Below are 25,021 nucleotides of genomic sequence, written 5' to 3'. Positions count from 1 at the left end.
GTTGAGTCTTGTTTTTTAATCCATTCCACCTGTGTCTTTTGATTGGAGAATTCAATCCATTCACATTGAGTGATTATTGATATATGAGGGCTTAATGACTGCCATCTTATCGCTCATTTTCTGGTTCTCCTGCATTTCATTTGTTTCTTGTCCTGTGTATTTTGTACTACCGATTTGGTTAAGTATTTTTCTATGATGCTTTTCTTCGTTTTCTCCTTGTTTATCCTTTGTGCCTCAGTTCTAATTATTTGTTTAGTGATTACCATTGGGTTTGTACAAAAATGTCATAGATGAGATAGTCCATTTTCTGATAGCCTCTTATTTCCTTAGACTAAGCCCATTCCATCCCTCACCTCTTCCCCTTCTAAGTTACTATTGTCATATCTTATTCCATCTTGTTATGTTTGTGATTAAATTGATGAGATTATATTTATCTTTCTGTTTTCCTCCCCTTTATCTTTAATGTTATAGCTAAATGTTTACTACCCTGTCCTGAGAGAGCACTGAAATTTTCCAATTATTGCATACCTATCTAACTCCTTGCTCAGGGCTTTGCAGCCCCTTTCCTATTTTGTCTTCAGGTATGAGGGCCTTCTTGAGTATTTCTTCGGGGGTGGGGGAGTCTATGGCAATGAACTCCCTTAGTTTTTTTCACCTGGGAGTTTTTATTTCTCTTCTTTTAATATCTCTTCGTATCTGAAGGATATTTTCACTGGATAGAATATTCTTGGCTGAAAGTTTTCATCTTTCAGATTTTTTAATATATCATTCCACTCTCTCCTAGGCTGTAAGGTTTCTGCTGAGAAATCTGCTGAAAGCCTCATAGGGGTTCCTTTGTAAGTTATTTTCTTCTGCCTTGCTGCCCTTAATATATATATATATATATATATTTGGTCATTGACTTTTGCCAGCTTTAATACTTTATGCCTTGGAGAAGGTCTTTTTACCTTGATATAGTTAGGAGATCTATTGGCTTCTTTCACTTGTATTTCTGGCCTCTTCCCCAGGTTTGTTATGTTCTCTGCTATTATTTGAACAAGCTTTGTGCTCCATTCTCCTGCTATTCTCCCTCTGGAATATCTAAAATCCTTATATTGCATTTCCTAATTGAGTCAGATGTTTCTTGGAAAATTTCTTCATTGCTTTTTAGTCTCAATTCTCTCTCCTCCTCCATCTGAATCATTTCTATATTTCTGTCATCTAAATTGCCAATTCAGTCCTCCATAATGTCAGCTCTATTGTTTAGGGAATCCACATTTTTCTTTATCTCATCCATTTTGTTTTTCATCTCCAGCACTTCTGATTGGTTCTTCTTTATAGTTTCAATCTTGTTTGTGAAGAAGCTCCTGATGTCATTGAACTGGCTTTCTGTATTTTCTTGTAACTTGTTCAGATTTTTTTTATGATAGCTATTTTGAATGCTCTGTCATTTAGGTTATGAATTTCTGTTCCTTCAGGGTTGCTTGCTGGATGTTTGTTGTTTTCTTTCTGGTCTGGAGATTTAATATATTTTTTTAAACTACTTGATAGCATGGATTGTTGCCTCCACATAGTCATAATATCTGGTCACAGTTTCCAAGTGCTGCCACTGGATGGGGGTCAAACCTGGTGTATTCTGAGCCCACCTGAACCCACAGCTTCTTGGCTCCAGCCACTCAGTCCTTTTCTGTCTGTGCAGTGCTCTGGCTGATGGCAGAGCTGGTGTGCTGGGCAGGGGGAGGGATGCTTTCTCTCACCTGCATGTTCACCCAGCCACTGGCTACTTTTCTCTCTTTGTGGTGGTCTCACCAATCACAGAGCTGGAGCACCAGTCAGGGGAGGGGCGTTTTCACCTACCTGCATGTTCCCCCCATCATTGACTGCGTTTCTATCTGTAGGATGGTCTGGACAATTGCAGAGCTGGAACACCAGGTGGGGGGTGGGGTACTTTCTTTTGCTTGTGTGATCCCAAGGACATTCTCCTGTGCCCTCACTATCTGCTCTCTTGGGATGCTAGCTTGACGAAGTCACTCCTATAAGAATTTAGTCACCTCTGTGTGTGAGGCTTTCCCACAGGCTGTGAGGGAACTCAGAGAGCAATGTTGTTCCCACAAAGGGCTGCTGCCTTCCCCCTTTCCTCTCAGAGCTGCACACAGTCCTGGAGTCAATGCCATTCAAAAGAGAATAATCTCCCTTACCACCTTCTACTTCCTCTGGTGGTCCAGCACCACCACCTTCAGATGTATGGCTGTGTGGGCCTCTCAGACATCTTTTGTGTTGTGTGAATGTTCTCTGTTGGTGTATGAATCTCCTTTTGATTGTATCTTAGAGGGGAGAGTTCAAGGAGAGAGCTGACTCTGCTCTGATGCTGATATCACTCCTCCTTCTTCCGTTATTTTTAATGAGCTTGTTATATTTATACATTGTTTACTTTTACAAGAAAATGAAACCAAAAACTCAAACACACACTTAAGGCTATTATAGTCAAGTTCCTTTTTTCCCAGCTTTATTGAGGGATAATAAATAGACAAATAAAACTATAAGATTGAAGTGTACACAATGATGACTTATGTATGTGAGCATGTAAATGTCCTTAGAATTTATCAATGGTTCACTGGTCCTACCCTGCTTGAGGCTAATTATGTTGTTTGTTTGTGATTTTACATCATTTAAAGATAATTTTTACTACATTCTAGTCTTAACAGTTTGCCCTCTCCTTAAGTTCCCAGCACAATCTCTATTCTCACTCAGTGTTTTGTCAATAATAAGGGAACAAACCTATGTAATCACTTTAAGGGTAGAGATTTCTTCCGTTTTGTTCACCCATGTTTTCTGACTGGAAGAATACTTGACACTCACTAGTCCCTTAATACTTACTTATTGCATGAATGGAATATCTTAATTTCCCTCTTATCTAGCTTAAAAATTCTCTGACCTCTTGATTCTCTCCTTCCTTTCTCTCTCAGAAAATGAAAGTCCTCTTATTTATCAAGTTTACCTGGTCATGTTCCTTTGACCTTATCTCTTCTCATCTCACCTGCCCTCTGTCTCCTTTTATTATCTTAAATGAACTCCTGTCTCATATGAAAAACAAAAAAATCTTCCCTCAATCCACAAATTCTATCAAATCATGACCTATCAGTCAGTTTTTATTAACATTTTTTAATATTTAAAAGGGCTGTGTGTCTCTTTTTCCCCTCTTCCACTCACTCCTGAACCCTGGAAAATATAGTTTTGGTCTTCATCTTTCTGTTATAGCTACTCTATCTAAAATAACTATGGCTTTTAATTGCCCAATTCAATTGCCTATTCTCACCTTCAGAAATATATTTTGTTAGCTACCACAGTCTCTTTTTAACTCACTTCTCTAACTTGGACTTCCATAGTACAATGATCTCTGATTTTTTCCTTCCTTTTGATTGGTCTTTTTGTCTTCTACACTGACTATTCTCTTCCTACCACCAACCTCAAATTATCAGCATTCTTCCAAGATTCTTCACAACTCTCTCCCTGTTTTGGAGAATTTAGCTATCCCCATTGCTTCAATTATCCCCTTCTGTGGACATCCATATTGCTTGTCTAGATTTTTCCAAGACCTACTTCCAACCTATCCCTTTCTCAAGTCATTCCATAAACTGATGACCACACAGTCATCCTAAGACAGAGCTGACCCTGCTTTGTTCCCAAAACTTTTGAAAGATGTCCAAATACCTTAGCCTGGCATTCAGACCTCAACTGTCTGTCTCCAATCTTATATCCTACTGTATTCTCTAACATATTTTGTTCTCTGGGTGCACTGGAGAGCTTGTCATTCTTGACCATGGCATACACACTCTTCCTGCCTGCTAAGGAGTCTTTCCTCACCTCTGTCTGTCAAAATCCAACAATACCTCAAGGCATTTCAAATGACTCCTCTTTATATGAAGCCCACAGTCGGAAATAATTTCTTTTCTTTCTTCACTTCCATTGCATTTTGGGAGTGTTTTATGGCATTTAACATACCCTACTTTGTATGCAAATGTTTGTTTAGCTATCTTGCCTTGCTCCTTGCAAACTCCTTGAAGATAGAAACCATTGCATGCTTTCTTCCTATTTCCCTCAGTACCTAACAGAATGGGTCATAGTAGATACCCATTTAGCAGTCTCTCTACTTATTTGAATTTAGTCATTGCTATAAAGAACTTCTTTTCATGAATGTTCTTTCTTTCTCTTCCATAGAGTCGTCCCCCACTGTATGACTTGACTGCCATGAAAGTGCCAACTGCTATTTGGGCTGGTGGACATGATGCCCTTGTAACTCTCCAGGATGTGGCCAGGATACTCCCCCAAATCAGGAATCTCCGTTACTTAGAACTATTGCCAGATTGGAACCACTTTGATTTCATCTGGGGCCTTGACGCTGCTCAAAGAGTATACAGTAAAATCATAGAATTGATGAAGGCATATCCCCACCTGTAATAATCTACTTTTCAGTTAAAAATTGCTTCCAAGCTCTTAAGAGGCTTTGGGGAAAATACTAAACAGCAGTGAGGTTACTCCTGCATCCTCTACCCTGTTGCTGTTTGTCAGGTGATCCCCTATCATGGCATCCCAACTAGGAATTATCTCAACTACACTGCTCTTTCTCTAAAAAATGCACACATCTGAAATCTCAGAATCTCTTCCTCTCAGTCAGCACTAGGTCCTCTTTTTCATCCAAGGTAATCTAGTAAGCTCTTCTCGTAAACTACACTTGGGAGAGGAATTAAAAGAGAGCTTTTTCTTTCCTATTTCAAATACAAGCATGTCTCATTTTATTGTGCTTTACTTTATTGGGCTTTGCAGATATCATGTTTTTTACAAGACCCTCTGCCAGCAAAAAAGTTGCAACTCGCTGAAGACTCAGATGATGGCTAGCATTATTTAGCAATAAAGTGTTTTTTAATTAGGGTATGTACATTGGTTTTTTTTTAGACACAATGCTATAGCACACTTAATAGACTACAGTATAGTATAAACGTAACTTTTATAATGCACTAGGAAACCAAAAAATTGTGTAACTTGCTTTATTGCGATATTCATTTTATTGCAGTGATCTGGAACCAAACCCTCAACATCTCCACCCATGTCTATAGTGGCTTTATGCAAACAATACCTGCTCCTCATCTGCTTTTTCAAAGGATTGAACATAAGCATAAGAGCGCTGGCCTAGAGAGAAAGACCTTGTCTAGGTAGCCATTTGGGCATGTATTTTGGGTGGCTGTGATCTTGTGGCTTACTTAAAATCATAATTAGGTCAATAGTCATTATGGCCTTCTATAAACAAGGCATCAAATAAGCCCTGACCCCCATCAAGTGTGGAAAAAAATACAGAAGAATGGAAAACTAATAAAATTTAAGTATTCCAGGAGCTTATTTTACTGTTACAAGCCAAAAAAGAAAGACAAAATTGAGAATGACTAGAATAAGCTGAATTAATAATTATTAAAATTATTCACTATAGGCCGCTCTCTTTGAAAAAACATTAAATTAACAAATGTTTTGATAATAGTGCATTAGAGCATATTGACAGTGGACAACAGTCTTAAGTTATAACACATAAGAAATAATTCCCTTTTGTTGTGCTATAAAGATAAACTAAACTGATCAACCACTATGTCTTCATTATCAAAGTTGAATTTATACTGCTGCATTTGTACCCAAGTAACACTTAAAGCAACTCCTAGACAACCTAACTTAGAAGCAGAAAGGAGGGAACTAGGAATATCCAAAGTCTTGCTCTATTTCAGTCTCTAAATGATGCCAGACATTGATTCCAGGATTTAGTGCAGAGTTACAAGAGTAGCATGAAGTTTTAGTATCAGCTCCTGTATTCCTGAATGCTGTGAACATTGAAAAGTCCTGTACCTTCTATGAAGATATAATTAATGAAAAACTGTTTATGATCCTCAAGGAACCATAATGAATGATATACATACATACCTTCAATGGTTTATTTTAACTTAAAACAAGTAAATATAAATTAATTCACTAGTATTTGCAGGTAGAACCAAGGTCTTTTGGATGCTGGATACCACATAGTCACTCTTCAATAAGTAATCCATAATTCATCATTTTTAACTTTTAGCTTTAGTGTCTTTAAAATGGGATGAGAATTTTAAAGCACTTGGGAAGCAATTTTAAGTGCAAATCCTTCTATATTTTTATAATTTTTATTTACCAAGATTAGACTACCTAATTTCATCACAGTTTTTAGTGACTTCTATCGAGCTTTTCCAAAGAGTATAATGTAGTTTTCATATGAGCAATAGATTCTTTTTTCAGTCACCTTTAATCAATTAACTCCAAATAATTAAATAACTTAACTGATATAATGAGTAGAACAGGCATAAATAGGTCTGAGGGCAAATATCTAACTCTTAGTAAGCAATACAGTTCAACTAGAAGGAGTAGAAGGATGTGGCTGTACTAGATTAGCCTACTAGTGACACACATTTAGGCAATAGACATTAGTTAATATGCTCACAGAGATGAAAGGCATTGGTTAATACAAGAATCTGGTTAAGTGGAGGTCAGTTAAGAGAGCTCCTGCGGGATTTGTCTTATTCGGCTATTGCTACAGCAATGCTGTGAAACCAACAATCATGAACAACTCCGTGGCTGACAACAGGAAACATTTATTTTCCGTGCTCACAGGTACACAGTTTGGCTGGGGTGGCTCTGCTTTAGACGGAGATCACGTGAACTTGGCTCAAAGCTGTGGGTTGCATCCAGATCTGCACCACGTCTCTTTATTCTGGAGCTAGCAGCTATCAGGATTATGTTCTCCATATGATGGATCCCAAGAGCAGGAGAGGGCCAGCTAACTCACACCAGCATATTCAACCTTCTGCTTGTTTCACATCTGCTAGCATGCCTTTGGCTAATGCAGATCACGTGACCAAGCCTGATCACAGTGGGGTGAGGTGGTGTGCCTCACCTACAGTGGGAGGCCACAAACCACATGGAAAAGAATAAGGATATATAACACTCTTATGCAGGAGTGCAGAAATGGGGAATATAATCTCTTCTGCACACAGGCACAAATTCCAAAGATAAAAATAGAGAATACAATAAGAAATAAATCTCCCTCCTTCCCTCAATTCCTGGTCATACAGTTTCCCATTCAAAGACCACTAACAGTTATTGATGCTTTTGTGTATTTTTCTACAGTTTATGCCATGCATTTTCAAATAGATCCATAGATATTCATTTACTTTTTTCACCTAAACGTACCATACTATACATACTTTTCCACATCTTAGTTTGATCACTTAATGTTTCTTGGAGATGACTCCCTATCAGCTCACATAGAATGTCATTAAAGCCTACATGGAAATCTTATTAACAGACATTTAGCTAGATTAGGAGCTTTTGTAATTATACACAGTGCTGTAAAGAATATTGTACAAATATTATTTTAGACTTTATAAAATATCGGTTACACTACAGGATAAATATCCTTGAACCAAAATTGATGGTTCAAAGAGTAGATAGAGTTTTAATTTTGGATGAAACTATTTTTAACTTTGCTGGGTGACATAAAAATCCTACCTTTGACAGTCTCCTGTTAGAAACATGCAACCATCTTGGAAACTGAGCAGATGGATAAACCCAGTAATAATGTCTGTTGATGTCCAAACCATGCCGGTGACCATTGATAACAACAATTTTCGTATGATATCCACAAACAGGTTAAGTACTCTAGTAGATGATTTCAAACAGACTTTGTTCTTCTCCCTAAATGAGGTCCAATGTTCATGATGCCATGTCTCCTGTAAGAGTTAAAGAATGAAAAGTTATGGCTGTGTCCTTTCCAAAATGAGAGATACGGGAAAAGGTGAAAATAACTCCAGAGAATGCCAGGCAAATGCCAAGTAGTTCTTGAAGACAGTCACCCTCTGGTCTCAGACATAGTGTAATCAGCAAGGTAGAACCTTTGCACCTCAATGTGTGTGGCAATCTGTTTAGGAGCTTCCATTGGAAGATAGTGAATACAGTATCATTATTGTAATGCTGCCATAAAGAGAACTCTCCTAATTCACACATGGAATAATTAGAAATGTATTATTTCTAAGTTTAAACTCTCAAAGATTTTGCACTCTATTTTCTAAGAAATCCCCCAGCATCATTTCTTGTTTACTTGGTTTACCCCTGCCCCAGTAGAGAAGCTGCCAGAGGGCGGTTACTATGTCTGACCATATTCTCGAGCCTCACGTATTCTCAGCCTGCACACAGCTGGTGATCAAACATAATTTGTTAACAGAATAAAAGTGGTAAAGAACAAAATTAATTACTAAAATGGATTCCTAATATTAAAAAATTTAATGACTTTGTAGTAAGAATGACTTCAGTAGCAGCAAATCTACTAGTTTCAATAACTGTTCCAAACAGATTATCTTAAAACAGACAGACTACGAAAGTTCAGAGAGAAGATAATGGATTTTCTTTTTCAACTAATTGAATTAGTCTTCTGTGTATATTTAGAGGCATCATTGCATGGAACTATCTTCAGTTCTTTGTGAACAATGAGATAGATTGGCAAAAAGTAAATAAGTTGTTATCTTACTTTACATTTAAATCTAATTAAGCTACAGTTTTTAGTGTATAGCATGGGGTATGGCAAGGTCTAAAACTTCAAAGGAGAGTTGACATTCTTTTAACGTCCTGTCTGGAAACTTCTCTTATCTTTGTAGTTATATGGGTTGCCCTGGCATTGGGGAGGGTATGGATTTTGGAGGAAGACCTGCAACTTCTTTGTGAAAGCTTCTTGAGCATGCCGGGCATATATTAGACATTCCTACCTCTCTAAGCATTTCACATCAGAAATCTAGGAAATTCTCCTTAGATTCCTCCAGACAAGCAATCTCTTCCGGTAATCTTACCCACAGCTATAGAGTACACGGGTTCTTGGATCCATAATAGACCACAGGCATAAAATCATCCTCACTGCAGCAGAAATCAATAGTACAGCCCCTACAGATCAATGTTATTTTGCAATCGTAAGGAAGCCTGGTTGGTCGGCATGCGGTGCCTTCGATACAGGCTTATTTTTTTGAGGTGTTTTAATAGTCTATAAAACACTGAAAAATGGTAACACAGAGAGTTTAAGCTAGAGATGGAAGCAGAGACCAGTCAAGGGAGTGTCTAAGTGTTACAGTTTTTTCTTCATCCTAAGAACAATGAGAAGCCACTGAAAGAATATACCGAAAGGAAACTCAATCACTGTATTTTGAAAAGATCACTGTAGCTGCTGTGTAGAGAATGGACTGGAAGGGACCAAAAAAGGTTTCTGGGCAGATCTGTAAATCTGACCAAGTCTCCTGATGCAGGCTGTGCTCCTCCTACAGTGTTCTCCAAAAGAACTGATTCCTGGACAATCTGTAGCCAGCTCAGTAATAGTGCCCTGTTGTGCTGGCACATCCACAAGCTACTGGCTCCCGGAGCCATTCTCTCCCAAAACTAGCATTCATCAATTTAACATATATTTAATAAGGGGGACAGTGATCACTATGAAAGCCATGCAGGAATATAGATAAATATCCATGAGATAGTGTTATGTGAAGACAAGCAAAATAAAAGTGGTACAGTTCCATGATTTTAAATATATACACATATAAAAACAATTATATCCATTTATTAAATATAAACTGAAACACAATATAATGTATCAGAGTAGTAACATGAGTGATTTATTTGATTCTTTTAAATTTATGTAGTAATAATATAATTATTACAACTAACTGTTGGAAAAGATAATTCAAAAAAATAACTTTAGGTACAAATGAAATCAAATGTAAAGAGTAAAGCTTCAGGGATCAAACTTTCTGAATTCAAGATATATTTCAAAGCTACAGTAATTGAAACAGCATAATACTAGCATAAACACAGACATGTAAGCCAACAGAACAGAATAGAGAGATCAGAAATAAATCCGTGCATGTAAAATCAACTGATCTTGACAAGGGTGCCAAGAATACACGATGGAGAAAGTATAATCTCTTGAAAAAACGGTGTTGGGAAAACTGGATATCCACATGCAAAATAATGAAATTGGACCTATCTTATACCATACACAAAAAATCAACTCAAAACAACTTAAATATGAGACTTGAAACTGTAAAACTCCTAGAAGAAAACACAGGAGACAAGCTTTATGACATTGATCTTGGCAATGATTTCATGGATATGGCACCAAAAACACAGGGACAATGGGGCTGGCCCCGTGGCCGAGTGGTTAAGTTCGCGCGCTCCGCTGCAGGCGGCCCAGTGTTTCGTTGGTTCGAATCCTGGGCGCGGACATGGCACTGCTCATCAAACCACGCTGAGGCAGCGTCCCACATGCCACAACTAGAAGGACCCACAACGAAGAATACACAACTATGTACCGGGGGGGCTTTGAGGAGAAAAAGGAAAAAATAAAATCTTTAAAAAAATAAAAAAATAAAAAAAAAAAACACAGGGACAAAAGCAAAATTAGAGAAGTGAAATTACATCAAACTAAAAAGTTTCTATACAGCAAATAAACAGAATCAAAAAGTAAGCTACAGAACGAGAAGAAATATTTGCAAACCATATATCTGAGAAGGGGTTAATTTCATATAAGACATTCATACAATTCAATGGTAAAAAACGTAATAACCTGATTTAAAAATGGGCTAAAGTCTTGAAGAGACATTTCTCCAAAGGAGACATATAAATGGCTAACCGATATATGAAAAGAAGCTCAACATCACTAATCATCAGGGAAAGGCAAACCAAAACTGCAATAAGGTATCACTTCGTATCTGTTAGGACGGCTATCATCACAAAAACAAAAGACAAGTGTTGACAAGGAAGTGGAGAAATTGGAACCCTTGTACACTGTTAGTGGGAATACAAAATGGTGCAGCTGCTATGGAAAGCAGTATGGAAGTTCCTCAAAAAATTAAAAATAGAACTACAATATCATCCAGCAATCTCACTTCTGGATATTTATCCAAAAGAACTGAAATCAGGATCTCAAAGAGAGATCGGCACTCCCAGATTCACTGCACCATTCACAATAGCCAACATTTAGAAACAACCTAAATGTCCACCAACAGATGAATGGATAAAAAAAAAAAATGTGATACACACACACATACATACAATGGAACGTTATTCGGCTTTCAAAAAGGAGGAAATTCTGCCATATTCAATAACATGGACAAAACTTGAAGACATTATGCTAAGCAAAACAGGCCAGTCACAGAAGGACAAACAGTGCATGATTCCACTTACATGAGAAATCTAAAATCATCAAACTCATAGATGCTGAGACTAGAATGGTGATTGCCAGGAGCTGGGGGTAGAGGGCAATGAGGAGTTGCTAATCAATAGGTATAAATTTACAGTTACGCAAGATGAATAAGCCTAGAGATCTACTGTACAACATTGTCTATAGATAAGAATATTGTATTGTGCATTTAAAAATCTGTTAAGAGAATAGATCTTATATTGTGTTTTCACCACAATAAAAAAAAAATTGTCAAGCTAACATATATAATGTTTGCATTTTTTTCTGTTATGTATATTTCAATAAAAAGTATTTTTTAAAAACTCTAGTCTTTTGTTTTAAATCAATAAGCTAAGAAGTACAGAAGAAAAGAGCGCCCCAATCTTACCCACACCACTACTTTTTATACTTTAGCTCAACATATGGTAGTGAATATATTTAGTAATGGCTGATTCTTTGCCGAGGGCTCTACATGAATGAATACTTCATTTAAATCTTATAACGCTATGCGATAGTACTATGGTCATCTTAATTTACAGATGAGAAAACTGAGGTACAGAGAAAAATGAGACATAAAAGCCCAATTTGCCTAAGATTACACAAGTGAAGGAGTCATGATTTTAACCCAGGAAATCTGACATCCAAAAACCCACACTGCAGCATATACCTGTATAAGTGTGCTCAAATGGTATATAAATGACAATGAGATACCATGGCAAAGTTCATATTTGTATTACCCTATGCCAAAATTACTTGAAAAATTAAGGCAGGAGATGGGAAAATGATTTTTTTTTGCAGACTCTAATATCAAAGTGAGATGAGTAGACAGAACTACCATATGATCCAGCAATATCACTTCTGGATATATGCCCAAAGGAAATGAAATCACTATCTTGAAGAGATATCTGCACTCTCATGTTCATTACAGCATTATTCACAGTAGTGAAGACGTGAAAACAACCTAAGTGTCCATTGACAGATGAATGTAAAGAAAATGAGGTATATAATGGAGTGGAATAATATTCAGCCATAAAAAAGATAATTCTGCTATTTGCAACAATAACGTGGATGGACCTTAAGGGCATTATGCTACGTGAAATAAGTCAGACAGAGAAGGGTAAATATTGTATTATCTCACTTATGTGTGGAATCAAAAAACGTCAAACACAAAGAAACAGAACAGAATGGTGATTGCCGAGGGCTGAAGGGTGGTGGAAATGGGGAGGCGTTGATCAAAGGGTACAAACTTTCAGTTATAGGATGAATGAGTTCTGGGGATTTAATGTACAGCACGTGATTGTAGTTAACAATACTGTATTGTGTACTTGAATATTGCTACTAGAGTAGAGCTTTAATGTTCCCACCATAACAACAACAACAAATAATGATTATATGAGTTGAAAGATGTGTTAACCTCATTTTTGGTAAACATTTCACAATATATACATGTAGCAAATCATCACATTGTACACCTTAAACTTACACAATGTTATAGGTCAATTATATCTCAAAGCTGGGGAAAAATTGAGAAAAGCAGAAGATTGCTAGTCAGGTTAATTATAACATTTTTCATTATTTTGTCTGAAGTATCAGGATTACTTCCAAGTAGGCATAGAATCTAGCACTCCATTAATGAGGAACTTGGCTAAAACCACCACCACAATTAAGATACAGAGCTGTCCATTACCACAAAAATTCCCCTCATGCTATTCATTTATAGTCGGCAACCATCTCCACCACTCCCCAGCACTCTTTGAGCCTAAACTCTGGCAACCACTGATCTGACCTCCATCTCTATAACACTGTATAAATGGAATCGTGAAGTATGGGACCTTTTGATACCGGCTTTCTTCACTAATTATAATGCCCTTGAGATCCATCCAAACTGTTAACCCGTATGAAGTTTGTTCTTTCTTATTGCTGAATAGTATCCTATGGAATGGATCCACCACAGTTTAACTATTTACCCACTGAAGGACATCTGGGTTGTTTCCAAGTTTGGGCTTTATCTTCTACCTTTTCAGTGCTTAGCAAGATGACTTGAAAACAGAAAACACTCAATTCAGATTCATTAATTTGAATTAATTGCTAGTCCCACCCAAGACGAATTCTGTGCTGATATCATCTCAAATGTGTATATTACCCAATGGAGAAATGTTAATTTCTTTGAAAGTTTCCATTGACTTTGCTTCACAATCCTTCATGCATACCTTGATGAGAAATTTAGAAATCACAAAACATTGAAGTGGTTCTCATTACATTTTAGAGTTCTAATGTGATTTAAGAAGTGCTTTGGGTAGAGGGAAAGTAGACTGCTGGTCTTCTTGATAATGAAATACCTCCCCCAACCAGTGACAAAGTGTGATGGACTTTAGTCCCATCAAAACCTCCATCAGCATCATCACATCTCCCACAGAGCCAGTTCAAATGAAAATAAGAAGAATATTGTGCAATCATTAAAAATCTTAATGTAAAGTATAAATAAAAGAACCAATTTTTTTTTCTGTACCTCCTACCTTTGTTTACCATTTTAATTTCTGTGCAAATTCCTTTCCTTACCAAACTAGTCAATTCAGCTGAGAAAGTTGATTTACTTGGGATATGATGTGCTCTTGATAAGCTTCATCAATATAAGCACTTTATAAAATAATATCTTCCATACCCTGCTACCGCTCCCATCCTCAGTCCAGGAAAAGATTTCTGGAAACTGCTAAAGGTAATGAACACCTGGTCCTGGATTCTGTCAAAGCATGCTGTCAACAGTGTGGGGTGGAGAAGCTCTGAACATCAAAAACAGAAGCCAAAAAATCAGCACTGGGGTGGAACAAAGGCAAAATTACTAACCACATCCTCTGCAAGACTTGTCACAAGGACATGTGGAAACTGCACGTTTGTGTTATAATGAAATAATACTATTCATATTATAGAAATATTACATGTCCATGATAGAAAAATTAGGAAAATTCAGATGTCATAAAAATTGTTTAATACTAAGTAGCTTCTTGAAATAGATTTTTTCTTAGCATTAGTGCAACACGTGTTTGTATTCCAGTTACTTAAGGTTTCAAAGGCAAATACAGAAAGTTACATAGTTGTAAAATAAAAACCTTAGCTCTTTTAACATTAAAAAGATTTAGTTTTTCTAAGTAATCAAAGACCTGATAAAGACAATGTGAAGTACAGGAAATATTTGATAAGATATAGAATGTTTGCTTCCTAAGCAGATTACATGAAAGGTAAAGAAAAACGTTTTATAATCTTTTGTTAAAAGAAGACCAATAATCTAAGACATTTTACGATTTTAACGGAGAGAAAATTAAACTCTAATTTTGTATCAGCACGTTTTTGAGCAAGTCTGGCAAGCACTTGGTACTCAAGAAACCTTTCTAATACTAAGAATACCATCAAGGGAAAACCTAAAGAGTTGGCAATGATGAAGCCCCCATCCCAAAAGCTTCTTGGGGAAATTCCTGGTGAGGTCCCTGTAGAAAAACTATCTTCACCACGAAGAGATCGTTGATCCTCCCCATTCTCACTCGTCCATCCTCATCCAGTCCTGTCTACCTACAAGCTGAAAAGATTATCTCCCTGTTGGAACTCGGTAGCATTTTATCATTCCTTTTCCTAGGGACCTAGCCATTTCTCACCTTATATTGCCCTGATTTGTCATCATCTACCAGAAAGAGATCACACCTGTGCAGGAACTTACCTTACCTCTCAGCAAGCCGGCAAGAAGACTTGCACGTAGCCAACGCCCAGTAAATGACACCCCACTGATTTTCCATCGGAGATTTGCCTTCTCTGTGACTGAGAAAGAAGGTCTTTCTCCCTGTCTTGTTGACCCACCTTCTATCCATGTACAGAGCCAACTGTCAAAGAGACAGAAAGGAAACTGTGTCACATCCCTCAAGGGAAGCCTCACGTAGAGATAAGTGAGCAGCAGAGTCGTCCCTAAACATCTTGATTCTTCCCTAATTTTAAGTGGGTTGGTGTTCTACTGAGGAAAAGTTTCCCAAACTTTTGTCATTCACGTCCCTCATTCACAAAGTTTGCCACATCTGCATGCCACTTATAATATTGCTTATTTAAAAGTCTCAATTCCAACTCACCTATTTAATTTAAACACCTTTTTAAAAGAAACTTTCCACAGCTACTATAAATGGGAGGAAAGAGTATCTGCCAAAGCTTGAAGGTGGACATAAACAAAATAACAATAAAAAGCAGATAATTGATAATTAAAATAGATAGATGCCATGACTAGTCAGAGCTCTTGAGTTTGAGAACTGCCTTCTTTTTACTAAATGTGCACTCTTTATTTGAAAGGGAGATTAGCAAGTCCTAGAAACAAAGACATGAGTCAAAGTTAGACTTCCTCCTTGATCCACTCAGAAGGTTGATAGAACTGTGACAGGGAGTCTGCAGTAGGATGAATAACAGCCCCCCAAAGATCTCCCTGTCCTTATCCCAGAAACCTGTGAATATGTTACTTATGTGGCAAAAGAGACTTTGCAGATGTGATTAAGTTAGGATACTTGAGGTGAGGAGTTTATTCTGGGTTATCTCGGTGGGCCCAATGTAACCACAAGGTTCTTAAAGAGGAAGGCAAGAAGGTCAAAGTCAGAAAAAGGAAATATGACAACAGAACAACCAGAAGTTAGAGGGATGTGCTAGGAGCCAAGGAATGCAGGCAGCCTCTAGAAGTTGGAAAAGGCAAGGAAACAGATTCTCCCTTGGAGTCTCCAGAAAGAATGCAGTCCTACCAGCACCTTGATTTTAAGCCAAATTTGTGGCAATTTGTTACAGTGGCAATAGGAAACTAATACAGAGACTAACTCTCACACCACGTGATTCATTATTATTTAATACTGTGGCCATGTATCAGCTAAATCTTCCACAGCCTCAGTGAGGTATACCCTACACTTAGGGAAACTCTGCCTAATAAACTCCACTAGGTCATCAGGGAAAATGGCAGCCTTCCATTAAAGCAACTGCAGGAGAATTTAGACCTGAGGCAGTGAAGCTGGTCGCTAAGATGATGGCTGATTATAGGGGAAGCTCTGTGTGGTCAGTGTCCTGCTTCCTCCTCTAGTTCAACCTTCCTTTAAACTGTAGCATCCAAGCTGAGGAGACATCATTCCTGAATCAGCCCTCCCTCAGCAAATGGGCTCTGCACTCAGGTAGGTCACAGCTATGGTTCTTTCTGCTTCTAAATTGCATTGCCTTGCTCTTAGGTTAAAATAAGCTTGGGAATATTTTCTTAAGTTAATGAAAAGACTTATTGTGTTTTTGTGTAATTGCAAAAATAAAATCTGTTTATTATAGACATTTTAAAAAATAAAGAGAATCTAACAAAGAAAATAATAAACAACTAATAATTCTTTGCACTTTGTTAATATTTTGATAGATTTTTCTCTGGTCCTATTCCTATACATGTCCATTTATAACTTAAAAAATATTCAATAAATACTATTTAGTAGCCTTCATTTTCCCTGTTAAAACATGTTATGAACACTTTTGCTTTACCTATAATATATGTACACAATATATTTGTAATGACTAAATAGTGTTCTGTTGTAAGGATGAACTGGAATTTATATAACCATTTCACTCATATAGCTGTTTGTGGTGTTTCAAATTTTTCACTTTGTTCTTTGTAAATATTTTTTTACTTATAAATGATGGCTCCTAGAAATAAATTTCTGAATTCAGAATATTTAATTTTTTTATACATATGACTAAATTTCCCAATAAGAGAGTTTACAATGAAAAAAAGGAATAGTTTTAAAAGGAATTAATTGCAAGTTTGAGTGAATAAAAAAGAAGGAAATAAGTAGTAACATTATTTGCAAAAGAGGAAGAAGAATCTATTTCATATTTCATGTGTTAAGCAAGAGAATATGCTTGGCTTTCTCTCGACCATCTATTGGAGGAAGAAGAGGACAGAAGGAGACGCTCTGGAAATCAAGTAACTTCTTAAAAGGGAAAAAAAAGGGAAGAAAACTTTTTCCTAGGAGTATTTTGATGAATTTATAAATTCTTCTAGTGTCGATGTTTGCAGGTTGCAGAAATGTGTAGCAGATGGACAATCCTCATTATGGCAGAAGGTGGAAGATCTTCTCTAAGTCTTTGCCTATTTCAGAGAAGTTTCATGGTATCTACTCAGCCAACAACAGATTTGATGATTTAATCAATACAACAATCAAGTTGTGTGGCCTCAAAGTAAATTTATGCTTTGGCAGAATTGTTAGACAGATTGTCAGAGGGCGAAGTTCCAAATTACTCACACGCTACAAAGCCCATGCAGCCAGAGCAGCTGAGCACCAAGCCAGGCAGCTTTGCCTAAACCGCACCCTGCAAACTCCAACTGCTAAACAGCGGGGTCTGTTGTCGGGGTCGCCTGTTCCAAGCTCCTTATGTGTTTTCACTGAATCATGAGGTAGAAAATTTCCAAGTAAACATCTTTATTTTCAGCCTCCACCTCAAGCCTGCAAATTGATATTGACCCTAATAATAACAACAACAATAAATGGCAACAGCATATTAAGTAGCTTCAAGGTGCTGGGCACTATGCTGTGTGCCTCAAACACATGTTTCACTCAGGCTTTACAACAGTGCTGCAAGGAAAGTGCTATTGTTATTATCAATTTATAGGTAAGGAAAGGGAAAATCAGAAAATTGTCCAAGAGCCCACAGCTGGTGAAGGGCAGAGTTGGGATTTGAACCCATGTCTGTCAGATTCCATGGTTCTCTATTGGCTCCAGGAGGTGGAACTCCATTCCAGGTGTCCTGTAGCTTGAGGCTTCTGTTGGTATTTCCAGCCTCCATAACTAAACTACTCATCTGCATGCTTACCCCCTTAATGGCCCTGGGAAAAATTTTAAAGGAACCCAATGACAGCTCGAGTCCTTTATGATCCTCAATTGTTCCATCCTTCATTAGGTATACTACAAGGTTGAAAGAGCAAGGAAAAGAATTTTCTTCTTCCGTATCTTTAATGGCATCATTTTAAAATTGTTTATAAAGTTTATGGATTTGTTTGTTGTTTGCTTTTAGCTATTTTGTTTGGTCTCTATTAACGTGATTAAGGATAGGCTGAATATTCCCTTTTGGAAAGTTATACCGAGCATATCACAGACTATCAAGTAAACATCTCAGGGCAGGAACCCTTGGGGAGAACCTTCAGGAAATGATATATGTCAACATTAGTTACAGGACAAGGTAGGTGCCCATATGCTGTGTTCTGGAAGTGGAGAGAATTCCAAAAAAGATTGCATAGAAAGGGGAGGCAACCTCTGAATACAGAGACATTTACCATTTAATTACTTTAAAGGATGACAGCGGATGTTGCGAGAATGTCCCCTGAATGCCAGTGAGGCTCTAGAAGGCGCTTCTCTTTATCCTGCTTCCTCTCTTCTCTTCATGCCCACTGCCCTTTGCCTACCTTAGTCTCCATCATGCTGAAGATGATCTTAACCTTTTAGACAAGTTGTTTCCCTCTTCTGGGCCAGAGCTTCCTCATCTGTAAAATAAACTAGCTGATCTGCCAGATCTTTGTCAGCCTCAGTATGTTATACAGTAGAACCCCCTTATTTGCTGAGGATACATTCCAAGACCCCCAGCAGATACCTGAAACCACAGATATTACTGAACCCTATATATACTACACCTTTCCTATATTGTACATACATATTTGAGGTGCAACAGCAAAACTAGCACAGCTTTCTTTTTCCCTTTTCACAATTTCACAGATAGAAGATTCGTTCTTACCAGAGATCTTAACAACCTCAGCATATGATTTTTTCTTTCCTTGTTAAGTCGAGAACTTTTACCTCGTCACTTACAGGAAGCAGTTTACAGCTTCTCTTTGGCATATCTGAATTGCCAGCCTCACAACTCTTGTGCTTTGGGGCCATTATTAAGTAAAATAAGGGTTACTTGAACACAAGCACTGCAATATCACGACAGTCAATGAGAAGGTTACTAAGTCACTAACAGGCGAGGAGTGTATACAGTGTGGATATGCTGGACAAAGGGATGATTCATGTCCCGAGTGGGACAGAGTGAGACAGCACAAGACATCATCATGGTACTCAGAACAGGGTGCAATTTAAAGGTTATGAATTGTCTATTACTTGAATTTTCAATTTAATATTTTCAGACTACTAATAGCTGAGGGTAACTGAAATCGAGGGAAGTGAAACCGTGGATGAGGGGGAACCATTGCACTCCTATAAACGTGATCACTTTAAAAATCAGGGCAGGATGAAAGCAGAGTTAATCAGCCATGCACTCCTGCACCCCATCAGCCAGGGGTATTCCAGTGTCTGCCATGTTAGTGTCTTTGGGTGACCCCTCCTGTGGTGTAGTGCCTCTCTCCCTTCAAAGGATTTGAGGTGACTCCTGCTATCTCTGTCTGACCCTAGATCCTCAATTTGGATCCACCCAGCCTGACTCTCCCCTCAAGCTCCAGGACTAAAATAAGCCCCAGCTGTTTCTCTACTGCCTACATCAAAATTTCCAAAATCTCAAAGGGTGACAACATAAGTAGATATTTTCTAATTTTTAGAAGAAATTTTTAGATATAATGTCAGAGGAGAGAGAGATAATAGAAACCATCTTCCCCAGTGATTTTAAAACATTTTTAGAAGGAAAAAATATTTTCAAACAAAAAATACTATACAAGGCTCCCACATAGATAAAATAAATGAGTAGCAAATGGCTAGTATAAATTTATCCTATAAAATTCAAATTTATAACCTTCACTCGTTATGAAGTGATAAGGATGAAGCTGCTTTGGAGACCCCGAGAATTAGAAATTATTACAAGCACCAGTACTCTGGTTCTATCAGTATCAACTTACACATTAGGGGTCTAATTGTTTAGCTTTTTGATATAATGAAAGCTCCAGAAAAGTAATTGAAGTCATAGTTGTTTTTGAATAAGAAGCCCTTCTACAGAAACTAGGATTCCACAAACCACTGTTTGAAAACTATTTATGTGATTCTAAACGAGTTTTATAGAGTCCAAGGCCTAGAATGGGGAAGTGGCTTTCCTACAGTCAAACAACTTGCTACCAAAGGACTCCTGATCCTGACTCCTGCTCCAGTGCTCCTTCCACTTGACTTGAATGCCTCATTAACCAAGTTCTTTTTTTATTAGTGGAACTTCAGTTCTTATGACAAAACGAAGTAAAGAAATTTCTCATAATTAGGGGAAGGAAGATGTTTGGAAACAAAGAAATAGATTTAGGGAGCTTCTAAATGACTTAACTAGCTTCTTGGGTAATTTAATCATATTTCTGATTGCTATTGGGTTTACTTGTCTGCATAAATTTGCTCACAATTCTTAGGTAGCTTTAAGTTCAACCTTTACACTTCTTCACCTGCTGGTTTACAACGGATCTAAACGTTCTGAGGCCCTCCCTTTCTCCAATGCTATTCTCACATTGCCTTAAGCCTGCAGTCACTAGCCCAGCCTCACTGCTCCAGAAACCAGGAATTCCGGAGCTGGGCTTCAGAAGGAGGCGAGAGCTGATACGCAGTCCAGGGCTATCTGGAGACAGAGGCAACTTTGATGCCCCAATCTTCCTTTTTGTGTACTATGCACGTGAAGAAATATCCCTCCTTTGGCCCAATGTCACATTTCCAGCCAGGTTTCATGTCACCTAGATGACAGATTGACTATATACAGATGTCACCAAATCCTTAGGGTTAGAAGGGACCTCAAAGACACTCTGATTTCCGCTCTTCCATTTCTTTTACCAAAATGCACTCCACCAGGGAGAAACTGTCTAGCTAGTGCTCTGATTTTTTCTTTTTGACTGATTCTTCCGTCACAAATATCTTCCTTCATGATTTGCAAACATATATTCATTTTTTGTCAATTCACTTCAAATTTTCTTTCTTCTTTGACATGTTCTCTGAGAAACCATTTTGATGACAAATATAACAAATATAATGAATCTATTAAAAGCTGAAATATTTCAAATGCCAAGATCTAAAGACTTCAAGAGAACCATTTGTTTTTTCTCCTAACTACTAAGTGTACTCAAGAAAATTATTTTGTTATCATTGAAGAAATCTTGTAAGTTCAGGGCCTTCACTGCTGTTCTCATACCTATTTTATCTCTGAGATCGAGTGACCCTGGATGCTAAACAACTAAATAAACCATGGAAAGCCCAGCTTATCAGACTATTTGTGAAATACCTTTATAGGTGGCAGTAGGTGATTCATGGCGTTTTTCATTTGGCATCATGCAGACCAAGTCCATGTTGTCTTCTTCTCTAGGCTTTGTTTTATTCGTTTGTTAAATGCAACCCAAGTTTATGATACTTAATTAATGTTTAAGTCCACTTTGAGATGAAAGAAAACTGAACCAACCCAAACTATCATTAGCGGTCATAGAAATGAGTCACCTGCGTGTGTGTTTCTTCAACCCCTGTGTTTCCTCATAAGTTTTTAAACCTCCAAGAGGTCATGGTTATTATGAATCATCATTTTACTACATTTTTGATGCTGATGAATACGAGGAAAGCTTTAACCCTAAAAGCCCCTCTTATTTCACTGTCTGGGATTAAACTCCTCTCTGAGGAAGGAGCCAACCTGGAGCAATTTGCCTCACAGGGGTTAGAGCTCCTCTCCCTGCAGGCAAGCTGTCTGTGAGTGTGCACGCAGTGGGCCCCCAGCCCAGCTCATCCTCAGAATCATTTGATTCACTTGGTAAAAATACAAATTCCCGGGTCCAAAACCTGAAGACTCTGCTTTAATTGGTCTAGGGTGGGAACAGGAATCAGTTTCATCAATCAGATGATTCATGGTCTGATTTTCTTGAATATGAGAGGTAAAGTCAGGTTTGAAAACTTTGGCCCTACCAGGCCTAATTAAAGCCACTGCTTTGAAAAGAAGACACAGTTCGTATGTGCATTTGTCGTCCAGAGGATTAAACAATCTGTTCTAGATTTGGTGAGAATAAAATATTTCAGTCATGGAGAATAGGAAGCATCTCACAGAAATTACAATGAGAAAAGGTCACATTTGTTCTCACCTGGAAAACAGACAGCTACTAAATCATGATGACAACCTCAATATGCAAACAACTTCTGAAGGATTTATCAACAGATACAAAAAAGTCAATAATTTTTTTTTTCTTTTTTTTTAGAGGAAGATTAGCCCTGAGCTAACATCTGCTGCCAATCCTCCTCTTTTTGCTGAGGAAGACTGGCCCTGAGCTAACATCCGTGCCTATCTTCCTCTACTTTATATGTGGGACACCTGCCACAACAGCATAGCTTGCCACGCAGTACCATGTCTGCAACCGGGATCCAAACCGGCAAACCCCAGGCCGCCAAAGCGGAATGTGCCCACTTAACCGCTGCGCCACTGGGCCAGGCCCAATAATATTAACTACCAATTTAAAAAACACGTTCATCTACGTTTTCTGAGGAGGACGTATTTTTTATCAGGCCTATATTCATGTACTGGGATGACTCTAGGCCAAGATTTCTGAATCTCACCACTAACACTTGGGGTCGGGAAATTCTTTGTTGTGGGGGCTGTCCTGTGCATTGTAGGATGTTTAGCAGCATCCCTGACCTCCAGAACTAGAGGTCAGTAGCATTCCCCTGGTGGTGACAACCAAATGTCTTCAGACATTGCTGAAAGTTCCCTGGGGAACAAAATCTCTCCCTGTTGAGAATATTGCTCTAGGAAAATCGTGTAAGCTCTCTGGGGCTTCAGGACTTTGTAATATTAGATGAAAGAGTAAACGTAGCATTCATAGCAGTGGAATCAGAAAAGACTACATAATAAGTGATACTGGTAAAATTAGATAACTACTTAGAAAAAAATAATCTAGATTCAAGACCTACCCAAACTGAAAACAAATTTCAAACGGTCTAGAGTTCTAAATGAAAAAAGTTGCAAAAGTATTTAAAAAATATATAGAATATACTTTTACAACCTTGGTGTAAAGAAAATCTGCCTAGAAACACTTAGAAAACCCAGAAGCTAAAAGTGAAAACTTCAAGAGACTTAACTGTGTAGCATTTTAATACTTCTGTGTGGTGAAGTAATAACTAAAGAAAGACACTATAATCAAAATTTTAAAAAGAGAAAGAGAAAATATGCATAACAAACTGAAGCTCAACATCCATAAAAAGCCTTACAAATCGTTTAAAAAAATTCAGAGAAAACAGGATAAAAATTTGAAAAGGAAATTCATAAAAGAAAATCAAATAGCCAAAAACACATAAAAAATTTCTCAATTTCATTATAACTCAGGGAAATGCAAACTAAAATTACAATGAGATACCATCTTGATCCCAATCAGATTGGCAAAATTAGGAAGATGTATGAAATACAGAACTAACAAAAGAAGATGTGGAGAAACGATCGTGCTCACGCCGTATTATGAGAACCTAGATTGGTTCAATCTTTTGGTGGCACTTTAGAAGTAGCTTAAATGAAAACATGGACTGTATACCCTTTGATCCAGTATTGCACATCAATATATCTATCCTATAAAAATACTCTCATATATGCACACAATATGTATATACAAGGGGAATTGCTATGGTATTGTTTGTAACAACTAAACATTGCAAACCAAGTAAAGGCCATCCACAAGAAATGGTTGGTCCATCATCATATCTTGATTTGTACAATGTGCCTTTATGTAGTAGTTAAATAGAATGAGATAGATTTAAAATATTGAGATGGAAAGGCGTTTTATGCTACAGAAAGTTTCAAAGCTGCATATAAATATGTAAATATACACATATATTTTATGTAAATAATTTTTTTACTCATGTAAATAAAGTTACATGTTTGTCTGTATATGCATAAGTACCTGTGTATGAAAACAAACAAACAGTGTCTCAAAGGATATACATCAAACTACCAATAGAAATTAATTCCAGGAAGAAAAGTAGGATGTACATCTCCTTCTATGTACTCCACAGTGTTTGAAGTTTCACCACCAATGTGTATTCTATATGTTATATAATATTTAAATAAAAGTAGGGAAGTTGAACCAAACGATTTCAGGAGTCTGACTTGAGCTCTAACAAACTATGATGTGATTAATCCTGGTTTCGAAATAATCTGAAATCTTAAGCAGGCAAGCTTGTGTCCATATCATGGAATCCTTCAAGAACAAAAAGAAAAAGAGAAAGGAATGACTATTCTTTAAGCACCCTCTATGTGCTTATTCCATTTGTATACATTTTCCCATTTATCCTGATAGTATCTTAATTTTACTGAGGCTCTAAGATCACAGGGCCAGTAAGTGATGGAGTCAGGATTCACACTTGGACCCGTCTGCAGGGGACATGATCACTGCTCTCTACACCAGATGTTTCATAGTTTCACTAGTTTGTGGACAAACTCTGGTTTATCTTACAAATGTGAGGTCAGACAGCAGAGGGCCATGGTGGAGGAGCAATGGTCCAGTAGCATAACCATCATGACCTGCATGAAGTAAAATTGCCGGCATGTGTTCAGTGCTCTGCACCAGGCAATGCACTCGTATCTCACTTAACCCTCACAGAAGTGCTAGGAGCATGGTACCATTACTGTTCACACGTTACAAATGAGGACACTGAGAATAACCGCACAAAAAGGAAAGGAAGACAGGTGCACTTTGCCTGCTTCATCCCATCCCCCAGGCCAGCATTGCTCCGTGTCAATAGGGAACTCCCCAGCTAGAAAGAATTCCCTTTGCTGCAAAGGAAGAGCAAGGTAACTGATGAGCTTCCCCAACATTTCAGA

General features: G+C 37.7%; 2 protein-coding genes and 1 long non-coding RNA gene across 8 annotated transcripts in view; 2 read left to right on the top strand and 1 right to left on the bottom strand.

Moving 5' to 3' along the window:
• LIPN (lipase family member N) overlaps positions 1 to 5,368 on the top strand; it is a 42,736-nt gene extending 37,368 nt beyond the window's left edge. For 3 of the 5 annotated variants that reach the window (XR_011523369.1, XR_011523370.1, XR_011523368.1), the window contains one exon: positions 4,198 to 4,906. Coding sequence is in view for 2 of the 5 variants with exons in the window: in XM_008530920.2 (XP_008529142.1) it covers positions 4,198 to 4,437 (240 nt within the window). In the remaining 3 variants the exon portion in view is untranslated. Of the gene's footprint in view, positions 1 to 4,197 lie in introns of all 5 variants that reach the window. The other 2 variants (XM_008530920.2, XM_008530921.2) reach the window with 1 other exon arrangement.
• A 569-nt stretch (positions 5,369 to 5,937) lies between these two features.
• LOC139074054 (uncharacterized) overlaps positions 5,938 to 25,021 on the bottom strand; it is a 40,160-nt gene continuing 21,076 nt past the window's right edge. The window contains exon 2 of the long non-coding RNA XR_011523371.1: positions 5,938 to 7,772. This is a non-coding gene — a long non-coding RNA (uncharacterized lncRNA). The remainder of the gene's footprint in view (positions 7,773 to 25,021) is intronic.
• The window catches only part of LIPM (lipase family member M), a 37,621-nt gene continuing 28,898 nt past the window's right edge, over positions 16,299 to 25,021 (top strand). Inside the window, exon 1 of one of the 2 annotated variants that reach the window (XM_008530924.2) lies at positions 16,299 to 16,431. In XM_008530924.2, coding sequence (XP_008529146.2) covers positions 16,415 to 16,431 — 17 coding nt within the window. In that variant the 5' untranslated portion in view covers positions 16,299 to 16,414. The remainder of the gene's footprint in view (positions 16,432 to 25,021) is intronic. The other variant, XM_008530925.2, reaches the window with a different exon arrangement.

The sequence above is a fragment of the Equus przewalskii genome, chromosome 1 (assembly GCF_037783145.1).
Source record: "Equus przewalskii isolate Varuska chromosome 1, EquPr2, whole genome shotgun sequence".
In the NCBI taxonomy this organism is placed as follows: Eukaryota; Metazoa; Chordata; class Mammalia; order Perissodactyla; family Equidae; genus Equus; species Equus przewalskii.
Note: the sequence above shows the minus strand (reverse complement) of the source record. Positions and strands in the feature narration are given on the sequence as shown.